We start from the raw sequence: 12,707 nt of genomic DNA, 5'->3' as shown, positions 1-12,707 counted from the left end.
TTTTCTTCTTTTCATTTTTTCCTTCTCGCATTTTTCTTCTACTCCCTACTGTTCTTCTCCTTTCTACAGTTCTTCTTCTCCTTTTCCTTCTCACTCTTCTTCTACTTCCTACTGTTCTCACAGTTCTTCTACTTGGAAAGTTCTTCTTTTTCTCTGTTCTTCTTATTAAAACTTTTCCTTTTCTTATTCTTCTCATTTTCCTTCTCTCACTTTTCTCCTCCTCCCTACTGTTCTTACTGGTCTTCTCCATTTTTCTTCTCCTTTCTACAGTTTTTCTTCTTCTTTTCCTTCTCACTCTTCTTCTACTTCCTACTGTTCTCACAGTTCTTCTACTTTCTACTGTTCTTCTTCATTTCCTACTCTTTTTTCTTCTCCAATTCCTACTGATCTCCATTTTTCTTATTATTATTTCTAGTACTCCTCTTCTTAATTTTTTTCTCCTTTCTACAGTACTTCCCATTTTTTCTTCTTCCTTCTACTAATATTTTTCTTCTTTCTACTATTATTCTTCTTCTTCTTTTCTTTCTTCTTCTTCATCTTCTTCTTCTTCTTCTTCTTCTTCTCCTTCTCCTTCTCCTTCCCACTGCTCTTCTCCTTTTTTATTAATTTTCTTATTATTTATTCTCACTGTTTATCTTCTCCTCCTAATTATTTTTCTTCTCCATTCTACAGTCCTTTTTCTTCTTTTCCTTCTCACTCTTCTTCTCCTTCCCACTCTTCATCTACTTTCTACTGTTCTTCTTCTTTTCCTCCTCACTTTTTTTCTTATTCTTTTTCTACCACTCCTCTTCTTACTTCTCCTTTCTACTGTTCTTCTCATTTTTTCTTCTTCCTTCTACTAATATTTTTCTTCTTTCTACTATTATTCTTCTTCTTCTTTTCTTTCTTCTTCTTCATCTTCTTCTTCTTCTTCTTCTTCTTCTCCTTCTCCTTCTCCTTCCCACTGCTCTTCTCCTTTTTTTATTCCTCTTCTTATTATTTCTTCTCACTGTTTATCTTCTCCTCCTAATTATTTTTCTTCTCCATTCTACAGTCCTTTTTCTTCTTTTCCTTCTCACTCTTCTTCTCCTCACTACTGTTCTCACAGTTCTTCTACTTTCTACTGCTCTTCTTTTCTTCCTCCTCTTTTTTCTTCTTCAATTCCTACTGATCTCCATTTTTCTTCTTATCATTTCTACTATTCCTCTTCTTAATTTTCTTCTCCTGTCTACTGTACTTCCCATTTTTTCTTCTTCCTTCTACTAATATTTTTCTTCTTTCTACTATTATTCTTCTTCTTCTTTTCTTTCTTCTTCTTCATCTTCTTCTTCTTCTTCTTCTTCTTCTCCTTCTCCTTCTCCTTCCCACTGCTCTTCTCCTTTTTTATTAATTTTCTTATTATTTATTCTCACTGTTTATCTTCTCCTCCTAATTATTTTTCTTCTCCATTCTACAGTCCTTTTTCTTCTTTTCCTTCTCACTCTTCTTCTCCTTCCCACTCTTCATCTACTTTCTACTGTTCTTCTTCTTTTCCTCCTCACTTTTTTTCTTATTCTTTTTCTACCACTCCTCTTCTTACTTCTCCTTTCTACTGTTCTTCTCATTTTTTCTTCTTCCTTCTACTAATATTTTCCTTCTTTTATTTTTTCTTCTTCCCACTGCTCTTCTCTTTTTCTTATTCCTCTTCTTATTAATGTTTTATTTCTTCTCACTGTTTATCTTCTGCTTCATATTTCATATTTCTCTGCTTCACTGCTTCATATTTCAACGATTTCTCCATTATGTGAACCCGATTCCGAGACCACTCTGATTCTCACCCCTCTATCCTAACCTAACCTAACCTAACCTAACGCTGACGTTCGCAGGGTTCATTCGTGGCACTACTGTACTGCTTCATGAACGGCGAAGTTAGGGCGGAGCTGAACAAAAAGTGCCTGCGCAGATGGCCCAGCAACAGTGCTGCCAACAAACGACGTCGCCAGTCTGAGACCACTGGCCAATACTCCAACACGTGCGCTGTCAGGCCACACCACTACGGCAAGGGCCGGGACAACCGTAAAAGTAAGACAGTCTCACATTGGCTGGTTTATGCTATCTGCGTTATTTCATCTTTGTAGATGCCTATCACTTCCTTTGTACCTGAGCTACTTGACAAAATCTATGTATTATATTATTATACAGAGTGACACAGAATAACGGGAACTTTTTTAAAAACGCCATAGAACATTATAGTGGGAAGGGCAAAAATGATTTTATTCAAACTAATGTAAAGTTCAAGACTTGCCATTTGAGAATTACTAGTAGTTCTGTGAACAGTAGACCTCACGCAGTATTCTCATCCACAAGTACCTGATTGAAACTATAGACCTTATGGAAATACAGTAATAGACTGGCTTCTCCACACATCTGTGTAATCACTTGTCAGCTGATTTATGATGAATAATTCTATAGTCTGATTTTTACTCTAATATTGGCGTATGAAGGAGGCTCCTTTTTCCTTTTATATTATCCTTGAAATGCAAAATTTCCAAAAACCTTGTATATACGTCGACGCGCAATTAAAAAGGAGCATACCTGTCAAATTTCATGAAAATCTATTACCGCGTTTCGCCGTAAATGCGCAACATATAAACATGAAATGCCAAACCGTCGACTTAAATCTTGGACTTCACTTCGCTCGGTCAATTAATAACATCTATCACTTTTTGACAATTACTTTTTGACAATTTCAAGATGGCTTCCTCCTGAACGAATACACTCTTGAAATCTGTGTTGACAACTCCTCATCATTGATCACTGCAACATCTCATCTGTGATATTGCGGATTTCATTTTGAATTCTGTTTTGATTTTTAATTAATTTAGAATGATTGATGAAAATTGTGAGCGAAATCCACTCTGCATGGCATTCAGATGGAAAGATTACCACGGAGCTGGATGAATTATATCATATGGAATACAAATTCAAACGTGAACTGAGTTTGTTAACATTTCAAACAAGTGACATCAGATACTTGCGGATGAGAAATCTGCGTGAGGTCTACTGTTCACAGAGCTACTAGTATAATAAAGACAAGAATTGGCTTATACACGTACGGGATAGAATGCCTTAGAAATAAAGGGACTGATATTGAGTTGTTTAATAGCACAAATATTGAATTTAGGATATTGTGTTTATCCGAACATTGGATGTGTGTTGACAAGCTTGAACAGTTTAAGATTGCTGTCACGAATGACGCACCATCACATCTGAACTACTGGACTGATTAGCTTGAAATTTCACATATAGATTCCCAATTTACCGAGGATGGTTATAGGTCTCTTTTAAATTCTTCAACACTTCAGTAGGTCAAGTTTCCACAAGACCTTGTGGAGCACGTGTTTCCTGCTATAGGCCTAGTGAGGTCCACGTTATAATGGCAGTGTTCGATTAGCAATGGTATTGCTATCTTTCTACAAAGCAGATAGTGCTATCTCTTTATCGCTTTCTCTGTTGCCAGATCGTCTTTTAACAATGTAGAATTAATAATTAATTAACAAAATATTTCATCGTAATTATGAAAATTCATTATTAAATTATTGAAAAATATAATTTCTCGCTTAATAAATTGTAATTATTGATTATTTTAAACGAGAATGAACCGTTTATATTACATCAATAAGCCTGTATCAGCTACCGTCTATAGAAGGCATTGACAAGACAGCAGAGGTTAGGCAACGTTTTTCTCCTATTTTTCTCCACTGCCATTATAACGTGGACCTCACTATAGTCTATAATAATCTCAATTATAAAATTTATAATTTAATCATTAAAAAATATTCATTATCCATGGATGAAATATAATTTATTATTTTTAAACAAGAATAAACTGTGAATATTACATTAGAATTATACATGTATCAGCTATCCTCTATAGAAGGCAGTGGCAAGGCGGTGAATCGGCAACACTGCCTCCTATATCCCTCCAGTCTTCACTGCCAGTATAACGTGGACCTCACTGTAGTACCCTTCTATTATTTGTCTTCATGTACGGTATTTGTTCAACTTACCTTTGTACCCTTCTATCTTTGATGACACGACCGGATCCGGGTATTCATCCCAATATCTGGTGTCCAAATGAATTCATTGAAATCATGCGATAAACTGATTTATTATTAGCGTATGGCTTGGATTGTGGGAAGCCCCGCAGGAAACTCTGAATATTGAGAGTTTGAATTCTATGGAGTCATTTGGACACTTGATATTTTTTCTTTATAATCTTGACAGTTTTGGGCATGAGCCTGTTGTGCCTTTCCTCATGTTAAAAGTATTTGTACACAATGTGATAAATAAATAATGAGATGAATTAGCCGTCGTGTCACCAAATAAAATACACGGGTACACTGATTCTTTTATGATAGAACTATCAAGTAGCCTCATGGAAATAAATGATGAATTTATATAAATTCCAGGTCTTGGCAGGCTAGAGACAAGCGTCACAAGTATAACCACAAGTTGCCCGTTTGATCCATCATCAAGGAAAAGTCTTCCCAGCAATGGACTTCACAGGAATGTAGGTGGCTTTTCAATTATTTTACATATCACCTTCGCAATTTTCAAGATTAATATATAAAATTAAATTATAAGCCTTCTGATGGCTCATATACTTGAAATTAATAACCAACCTCTTTTGATTACTCACATACTTCAGAAATTATTTAATACTTACTCGATTAGAGGAGTGAAAATGACTATAGGAAGCCTAAATCACAGAAGAAGGAACCTATGTTCTTTCCTTAGTGCCTACAGAAACTAGTTGTTGTAGAACAGAATACATAATATAATGGGAAGTATCAATCCAACCAATGCATTTTACATGACGTCAAGACTTAAGTGCATTAAGACCACGTCACATGACTGCACCATCTTGTTAGAAATTAAAATTACCATTATACTATTAAAATGCTAGATTTTCTTTCAGGATGACGGATTTTGGTGGCAGGATACTAGCCGACTTACCATTCTCTATGTATTCTGTGGCTGTAGTACAGAATTAGTACAGTAGAAGTGGTAGTAGTAAATAGTTACTACTACCTACACATAGTAGTAAACTAACTGTAGTTATAGATGGATTTTGACCACCAATATGTGATTTTGAAGATGAAAACAACATCAACTATCTAAATTCGGGAGAGAAATAGTTTCGGTTCTATTCTATTCTTTCTTTCCCAATCATTGTTTTGATTCTGTGCATGTGTAAATGAAATGAATAACTGTTTTACGGGCAAAAAATGGTGGAGTGACGGAGGTAGAGCGTAGAGTGTATGATAACAGGTATTAACACACTTTTTTCTATGTATTTCACACGACATGCAGTCAGATATTCAAGTAAATAATCAAAATCTTTTACTTACTGACTGTAGTACTTTCGACCGGCTCGCGATCATTTTCAACAGTGAAAATGACTGTTGAAAAATATTTTGATTATTTACTGAAATAATTTGTCTGCATGTCGTATGAAATACATAGAAAAAAGTGCTTTAATACATCGCAGCTCGGAATGGATCAAGAAAACATCACCGTACCGTACTGTAGAGGAGTATAGGTACCGTATCTAGGAGTGTTGAAAACTGCATGTGTCCAAATGTCTCCGCTTCCTTCTACCTTCCACCCTACCTTCGCCGCTCCACTCTGTCCTGACACATTTGAATACATAGGCTACATTGAGCCTATTTTTCAACACTCACAGCTACCTTCGCCGATCCACTACGTTTAAACCCTTAAAGTTGAGGTCACCCTTCCAATGGAGTAAAAAAGCACGTCAATAAATATGCATTATTATAACTTTAGCATACTGAAGGGAGCATTCTGCAACTAACCAATTATGGGAGCGGTTCATTGATAATGATTAATACTGAAAAAATAAATTGGTTACTTTTCCGTCAGTGTTCTTGACTCATCATTATGGAGTTCTCACGGTATATTAAAACTATTGAAGGCATTGAAGGAGACTAATAACACTCAATATGAGGAGTTGGGGAAAGAGTATACGTTGTGTAGAGTTATAACAAGGGGAAAATCGCACTTTGTTTTCTTGAAAATAGAAAAATCCAATTGAAACCTAAATTCACTACTCTTCTCTGAAATCTCGGATCACGATAAGTCAATTGGACGCAGCATAACATTTTTTAAAATCAGGGGACCTTGAAACGTATAAAGAACTTTGAATTTGAGGTACCTTAATTTGTTTTGCATAGCAATACAGTCTTTCTTTGCCTATGGTAGTAGGTAGGGCAAGGAAAGTAAAATGATACCAGGAACTTATTGCATGAGAAAATACAAACTAATAATATTAGTAGTCAGCTGGCTATTAGAATAGGATATTGCTCAAATATAAGTATCCTATTATATTAAGCGAGCAATTTATGTATTTTTATAATTATATGGTTATTTATATTTATATCTGGTTATTTATGTTCAACGGATATCGAAAACGGCTCTAACGATTTTCACGAATTTTGGAACATAGTAGGTTTATGATATAAAAATTCGATTGTACTAGGTCTCATTCTTGAGAAAACTCGCTGAACGACATTAAAAGGATAATTCATCTTTGTTGAAGTTCTGACACTGTGTTACATGATAAAACACTTACTTTTTTTTGGAGTCTTGAGGAATGCATTTCAGCCTGAAGGTTGATGAAGCTCCTCTTCAGGAGTGAAATGCATTCCTCAAGACTCCAAAAAAAGTAAGTGTTTTATCAAATATTTACTAGTAACACAGTGTCAGAACTTCAACAAAGTTATTATAATTATAGTGTTTCGTCATGGAAAGCAACTTCAAGATAATTCATCCTTGGCTGAAACAGCTGTGGATAGTAAAAAAGTGAGTGAGTATGTGAAAAATCAAAATATCGCATCCCCGAAGTTTATAAGATGACATTTAGCCAGCTGTGAAATATAAACACGATTATTTTAGAGACTTGTGTTCTGTTTATCAATAAATAAAAAAACGAGCGAAGCTCGGTGCCCCGATATTGTATTTTATCAAGCAACAGGGCCCAGATAGCCTATGCGTGAAACTGAAAAATGTAGTTTCAATTTAAAATACATAGTTACGATGATGCAATGGGCTTTGCGATTGAAACATGGAAACTCAAGTTTTCTGTGAATAAAACTATCCAAAACGCACGGTATTCAGTTTCTTTTCAAAAACATAAAATTATTAGTAGTCAATTCTACTGAAATCAACCGGGTATCCGTTGAAGGTACCGTACACTACGATTCAAAACTACTTTGTTAGTAATTGTGGAGGAAATTAGTATTTACCAAGGGTCTTCTCAAACTATGTCTTTCTTTTTTCAGCATTCTGAAAGCACTTGGCTAACAGAGCAGAGCAGTTTTGTGAATTCAAAGGTGACAGCAGGCAACGGCATTGAGCTCATGGCTCTGCACGAAAAATACGAGGAACTCTGAATCAACCCGACTGAAATCAAAATTCAAAGGTTTTTGTTAATTGTGTAAATGTAGATATTAGGCTAATATCATAGATAAAAGATAGCATAGAAGATATACCATGGTATAGGTCGTTTATGTTCCAAATTTGAAGCCGATGTTTTGTTAACTAAATTCAATTACTGTCTATTATTACAGTTTCGACCAAGTAAAGGTAGGCGCACACAGATCGTCATCGGACGGACGGCACGCATTGGACGATTAGATTTGATGCATTGTTTCCAATTGGAGTGCGCATACCTATACGATGCGGATAGGTACGTGTACTCCAATAGAAAACAATGCATCAAATCTAATCGTCCGATGCGTGCCGTCCGTCCGATGACGATCTGTGTGTGCCTACCTTAAGAGTGTAAGAACGGCGCAGTAAAGTCAGTTACACACACATCGATTTTTGGCCGTCCTTATCAATTCTACTACATTGAACGGAACTTCACAAACAGCATATGATCTGATAGAATTTATAAGGACGGCAAAAAATCGTACGTCCAAAAATCGATGTGTGAGTAACTGGCTTATGAGAGACTACCAGCGTCACATAGCTTCACCAGAAATAACTACTAGGACTATATCGGCTTGAGTTAACATTGAAATTTGGAACATAAATGCCCTATACCATGGGATATCTTCTATGCTATCTTTTCTCTATGCTACTATTAAGGTAGAGATGTAAGCTATTTATTAAAATGTCCGAGAATAAACTTTTATGAGTCACTATTGTGTGAAACAACTATCAATATTCTCTGTGTTGTTCAATTTATTTATAGTACCTTTCACCAGAGAAACTATAGTTCTATGCTTTTACTTTTCCTTATTCCATAGCTGTATTTTTTGTGGCTGATTAATGGCGAGTAGATAATCATAACAACTTCATTCATGTAGTATAATACTATAGCAGTTACTCATGAATGAGGTTGATATGAATTCCCACTCTCATTAATGCACAATAATTAGCGACAAAAATAGAGTGGAATGGGAGATAGGCCTACATTCTTTTTTAAATGACAATTTTATTAAATTTCACCTTAAAAAGTGTATTTTACAAATGTTGAAAATGACTCACGTTTGCAACGGAAATGGAACTTATTCAATTATTGATGAGGACAATATATTATCTATTATACATTTTTCCACGGCAAGAAGTGAGTAATTTTCAATATTTACTGCGAAGTACACTTTATAATCTGTAACAAAATTTCAATAAGAACACGTTGATGGACACGTTAAGCCGTCGGTCACGGCGCCTAAAAAGCAGTCGTTATGTCATGTTAGAGGCCCTAAAATTGATCAGTTGCAACCTGAAAACTCTGACACCAGACCTGAGCCAGCCAGGTCACTCGATATTATTATTATTATTATTCAAGAACAATTCCCTCATCGTGATGTGTGAAGCAACTTTCACTGAGGTGTATATCCACACATGATTGAAGTATCTCAACAGTAAACTGATGAAAATAATTATATAGGCTGTGAGAATCCGTTGAAATCATGGAGAATCCTGGTAGAACAGCATACTTTGACAATATTGACGTTTTTCATTGATTCTCAATCATCTGAATATAGTTGCACTTTCTTCATGAGGACACACACACCTTAAAGCCGGGGCCACACTTGTCATGCAGCGTTCAGATCCGACTCATGTCCGATATTTCTGAGGAGTGGAGGGGTAGTAGAAGAGATCACATGACGGACATGTGGTATGAACCATTCTGCGCTGTTGTCATCCGAGATCGGATCGGAGTGGGATCGGAAAGCTGCATGATAAGTGTGGCCAAGGCTGAAAACTGCAACTCCTCTGAACCGCTGAAGGCACTGATCAACTCAAGTCACACAGTCACCAGGTTTTCAAGCGAAATTTCTGAAAATAATTTGTATTCTTACAAAAAATCTCTACATTATTCCAGAAATGTCTACTTTCCAATAAATTCGATAATTTGAAGCCAATCAAAGTGCGTACTGTACATTAATTTTCATTAATATTACAACTGATTTGAAATATTGGAAATTATTTAATGTGTCGAAACCATGAATAAATATAATATAAAGAATTATTATTGAACGAAAATCCAAATTAAATGCTGTAAATCACCCCGAAGACTTCTGCTACTGCAAATATTGACAACAGATATTATTTGTTAGCCCGGGAATATTTTTTATATATCTTCCCGGGCTGACAAATAATTTTTGAATAGTGGCGTTCATCGATTACCACCTAGCTGTTTAACATGTTGTTAATATTTGCAGTAGCAGAAGTCTTCGGGGGATTTCCAGCATTTAATTTGGATTTTCGTTTAATAATATTGATCTATAGTCACTACTATCTATATAATAAATCGATAATTGATATCAGTAAATTATCTCCTTCCTACTAGATAGTACGATCCTGTCATTAAAGTAGTCTAATATTTCAATCTATTATTTAGAATACCTGTCATACCTTAGAACGTTCAACACGTAACAGTAAATCCAAAGGTCTGCCTCAATGAAAATCCTGATTTGTGGATGGGAAAGAATTTTTAATCCACAAGTTAGAATTTTCCCTAAAGCAGGCATCTTGTTCACCATTGCGTGTGAAACCGCCTTAATATACTGAAAACCTGATGTTTTTGATTGAAAAAAAACACAATATTATAACATGACAGCCTGTTTATTTTAAAATTCCAACATAACTCCATTCAAACTAAATTTTACTATTCTTCACAATGGATAGTTTTCTATCAACACAGATACTTTGCGCCTATATTGTTAAATATCAACAATTATTAAAATTATTTTTCAATTTCACATTATAATAATTATTATTTACAGTACAAGATCCACACCATCTTTGAAGTAATTATATATACATATGAACATCGACTAATGTTTAATTAAGTCTACCAGGGCTACATATTTATGAGTCTACATGAATAGTTTTACAAAATATAGTTCTTGATAACTATAATATAAGAGATAGTTCAGTGCAGAGGCTGAACTGAGGGAATTACTATGCCATGTGTTAATATAATATGCTACTAATTGGTAGGTATAAAGTCTATTTATACAGTTACACAATAAAAATATTCAGTTGAAATCTAATACCAATTTCTATTGGTTATATAAACAGTTCCTGCTAACCAATACTCTTTTCAACTGATAAAACAATAACATTGTTAATTTTTTGATTTTGTATTAAAATTTTTAAATAAGTGCAATATTTCTAAAGTTTTTAATTTATTGTGATACATTCTGTGATTCATTTAGAGTATAAAATCATCATTCCTGGACCGAAAATCAAGTAACGAAGCAGTGTGTAATTACATAACCTTATCTTTTGGACAACATTAACATTTTATCAAAATTTTTGGAGAGAAATAGTACAGGCTCAGCCCAGTTTTTCCTCCAATGTCATAATTGTATTATGATTATAGTATTTTATATAATAAATGAATAAATGAATTGTATTGACGACTTGGAGGAATCAACTGAGACATGAAACGACCAATAATAATATAATAATGGAAAGTTTGTCGAGTAATAAACACTTAGCTGCACTCAAACAATGAATCAGTTTTTCTAAGAGTAGAATGCTATCATTTCAAGTTTAAACTTCAATATAATAATAATATACAAGAATGTGAGTTACAATGTCCGTGACTTCATAGATAGAATAAATTTCTGAATAGAAATAATTGATAGAATAGATTTATGGTTTTCATCACTTTCGTAATTATAAATAGAGAAATTTATTTTATGTATTTAACAGATTACCCTATTCCTATTATTGGAATGTTTATCTAGTCATATCAAATCATATAACTAATACTTGCAATAAATACATCATTGTATACTAGATTTTATATCAACAATAACGTAAAGGATCTGTCAACGCAGTAATCATTTGTTCTAGTTTCTAGACAATTAACATTATCATGGGTTAGAGCTATTGATATAGAATAGATTTGTTTGACATCATGGCTGGTATTAACATGTTACTTTGACTATTGATGATAACTTATACATACTTGATGATACTTAAGGTAAGTTGAATAATTCCAATATATGAGAACTTGCTGATGTTTTGTCCTTATTTCGAAAAAAAATGAAACAGCAGTTCTTGAAATGGCAGTTTTTCACTAATACATGGAAGTAAAACTAATGATGGTTTTGTATATGTAAGAAGTTCTACAATTATTATTACAACATTTCCTGAATAAAAAAATATGCTTGGTGGAACAGCATGTCGGTACCAACTAAATTTAAAAAAGCAGTAAGATTATTACTTCTCTCCCATCTTAACCTTGGATGTAAGATAGATTCCAACGATAAGTCCAAACAGACCAATAGCACTACCAAAAATCTCAATGATCAAAATTTTCACAAAAAGAGCAGAATTTGCAGCGTCAGCTAAAGCGGCTCCTGAGCCAACTACACCCACAGCAATACCACAGAAAAGGTTGACCAGTCCTACACAGATGCCAGCAAAGAAAATGATGTGTCCAGACATCCAGTTGACTCCTTTCGCATCAGGTGACAAATCTTCTGGTATTTGTTCAATCATTCCCGAAAGTACAATTGCGGTGATTAATCCATAGATAGCTACAGCTTCACAGAAAATGACAGAGATAAGATTTTTGGTTTTGATTCTAGGAGCCTTTACACCAGCTCCGATGATACTTACTCCGGTTGTGTGTATTCCGAGGGCCGCACCGACCACTGATAGAGCTACAGAAAGTCCAATTCCAAGACTGGCCCACATGTAGGGGGACATTTCGGTGAGAAGCCATCCAATACTTAGGGTTTCTCCCTTTCCTTGAAACAAGTAGAACAGAGATATGATCACCACTGCTGATGTGAAGGAGCCCACGTAGGTGTACGCCAAAACATTCCGGAGATGCATCGTAATGGTTGTTTTGTAGAGAATCTATCACTTTAAAACTTATTAGTTTAAAAACTATTGTATTTGTAAAAAAACTAGCCACAAATTGAAACGAGTAGACGAGCCAACAGACAAGCCAAACCCATGAACAGATGATCGATTCTCACATGTAGTCAGGTGACTTAAACAGCAATGCCAACATCAACTCTACTGCCAGATAAAAAAAATTAAAATTGATTTACAAACTATAATCAGACAAAAAATTACAAAAAAGTATTATTTTATTAAATCTATAGACAAGTTATGAATTTTCATCGGGAACATCAGGTTTTATTCAATCTATACATGAAATATCCGCGTCTGCAAATGTCACGACG

The 12,707-nt window shown here is 34.6% G+C and overlaps 2 protein-coding genes across 4 annotated transcripts in view; one reads left to right on the top strand and one right to left on the bottom strand.

Moving 5' to 3' along the window:
* LOC111064306 (secretin receptor) overlaps positions 1 to 7,637 on the top strand; it is a 169,742-nt gene extending 162,105 nt beyond the window's left edge. For all 3 annotated transcript variants that reach the window (XM_039436091.1, XM_039436089.1, XM_039436090.1), the window contains 3 exons: positions 1,845 to 2,040; positions 4,431 to 4,531; positions 7,323 to 7,637. In XM_039436091.1, the coding sequence (XP_039292025.1) occupies positions 1,845 to 2,040; positions 4,431 to 4,531; positions 7,323 to 7,433 (408 nt within the window). In that variant the 3' untranslated portion in view covers positions 7,434 to 7,637. The remainder of the gene's footprint in view (positions 1 to 1,844; positions 2,041 to 4,430; positions 4,532 to 7,322) is intronic.
* A 2,463-nt stretch (positions 7,638 to 10,100) lies between these two features.
* On the bottom strand, positions 10,101 to 12,509 carry LOC111064299 (V-type proton ATPase 21 kDa proteolipid subunit). Its single transcript, XM_022352010.2, has one exon. It carries the CDS (start codon positions 12,349 to 12,351, stop codon positions 11,731 to 11,733), a length of 621 nt encoding a protein of 206 aa, XP_022207702.1. The 5' UTR covers positions 12,352 to 12,509; the 3' UTR covers positions 10,101 to 11,730.
* Between the last annotated feature and the right edge of the window lie 198 nt (positions 12,510 to 12,707).

This window comes from Nilaparvata lugens, chromosome 10, assembly GCF_014356525.2.
Source record: "Nilaparvata lugens isolate BPH chromosome 10, ASM1435652v1, whole genome shotgun sequence".
Lineage (NCBI taxonomy): Eukaryota > Metazoa > Arthropoda > Insecta > Hemiptera > Delphacidae > Nilaparvata > Nilaparvata lugens.
This window is presented reverse-complemented; position numbering and strand designations above follow the sequence as displayed.

Bases quoted from the DNA above. Each gene is read 5' to 3' on its own strand.
- LOC111064299 (XM_022352010.2), bottom strand. From the start codon at position 12,351: ATGCATCTCCGGAATGTTTTGGCGTACACCTACGTGGGCTCCTTCACA.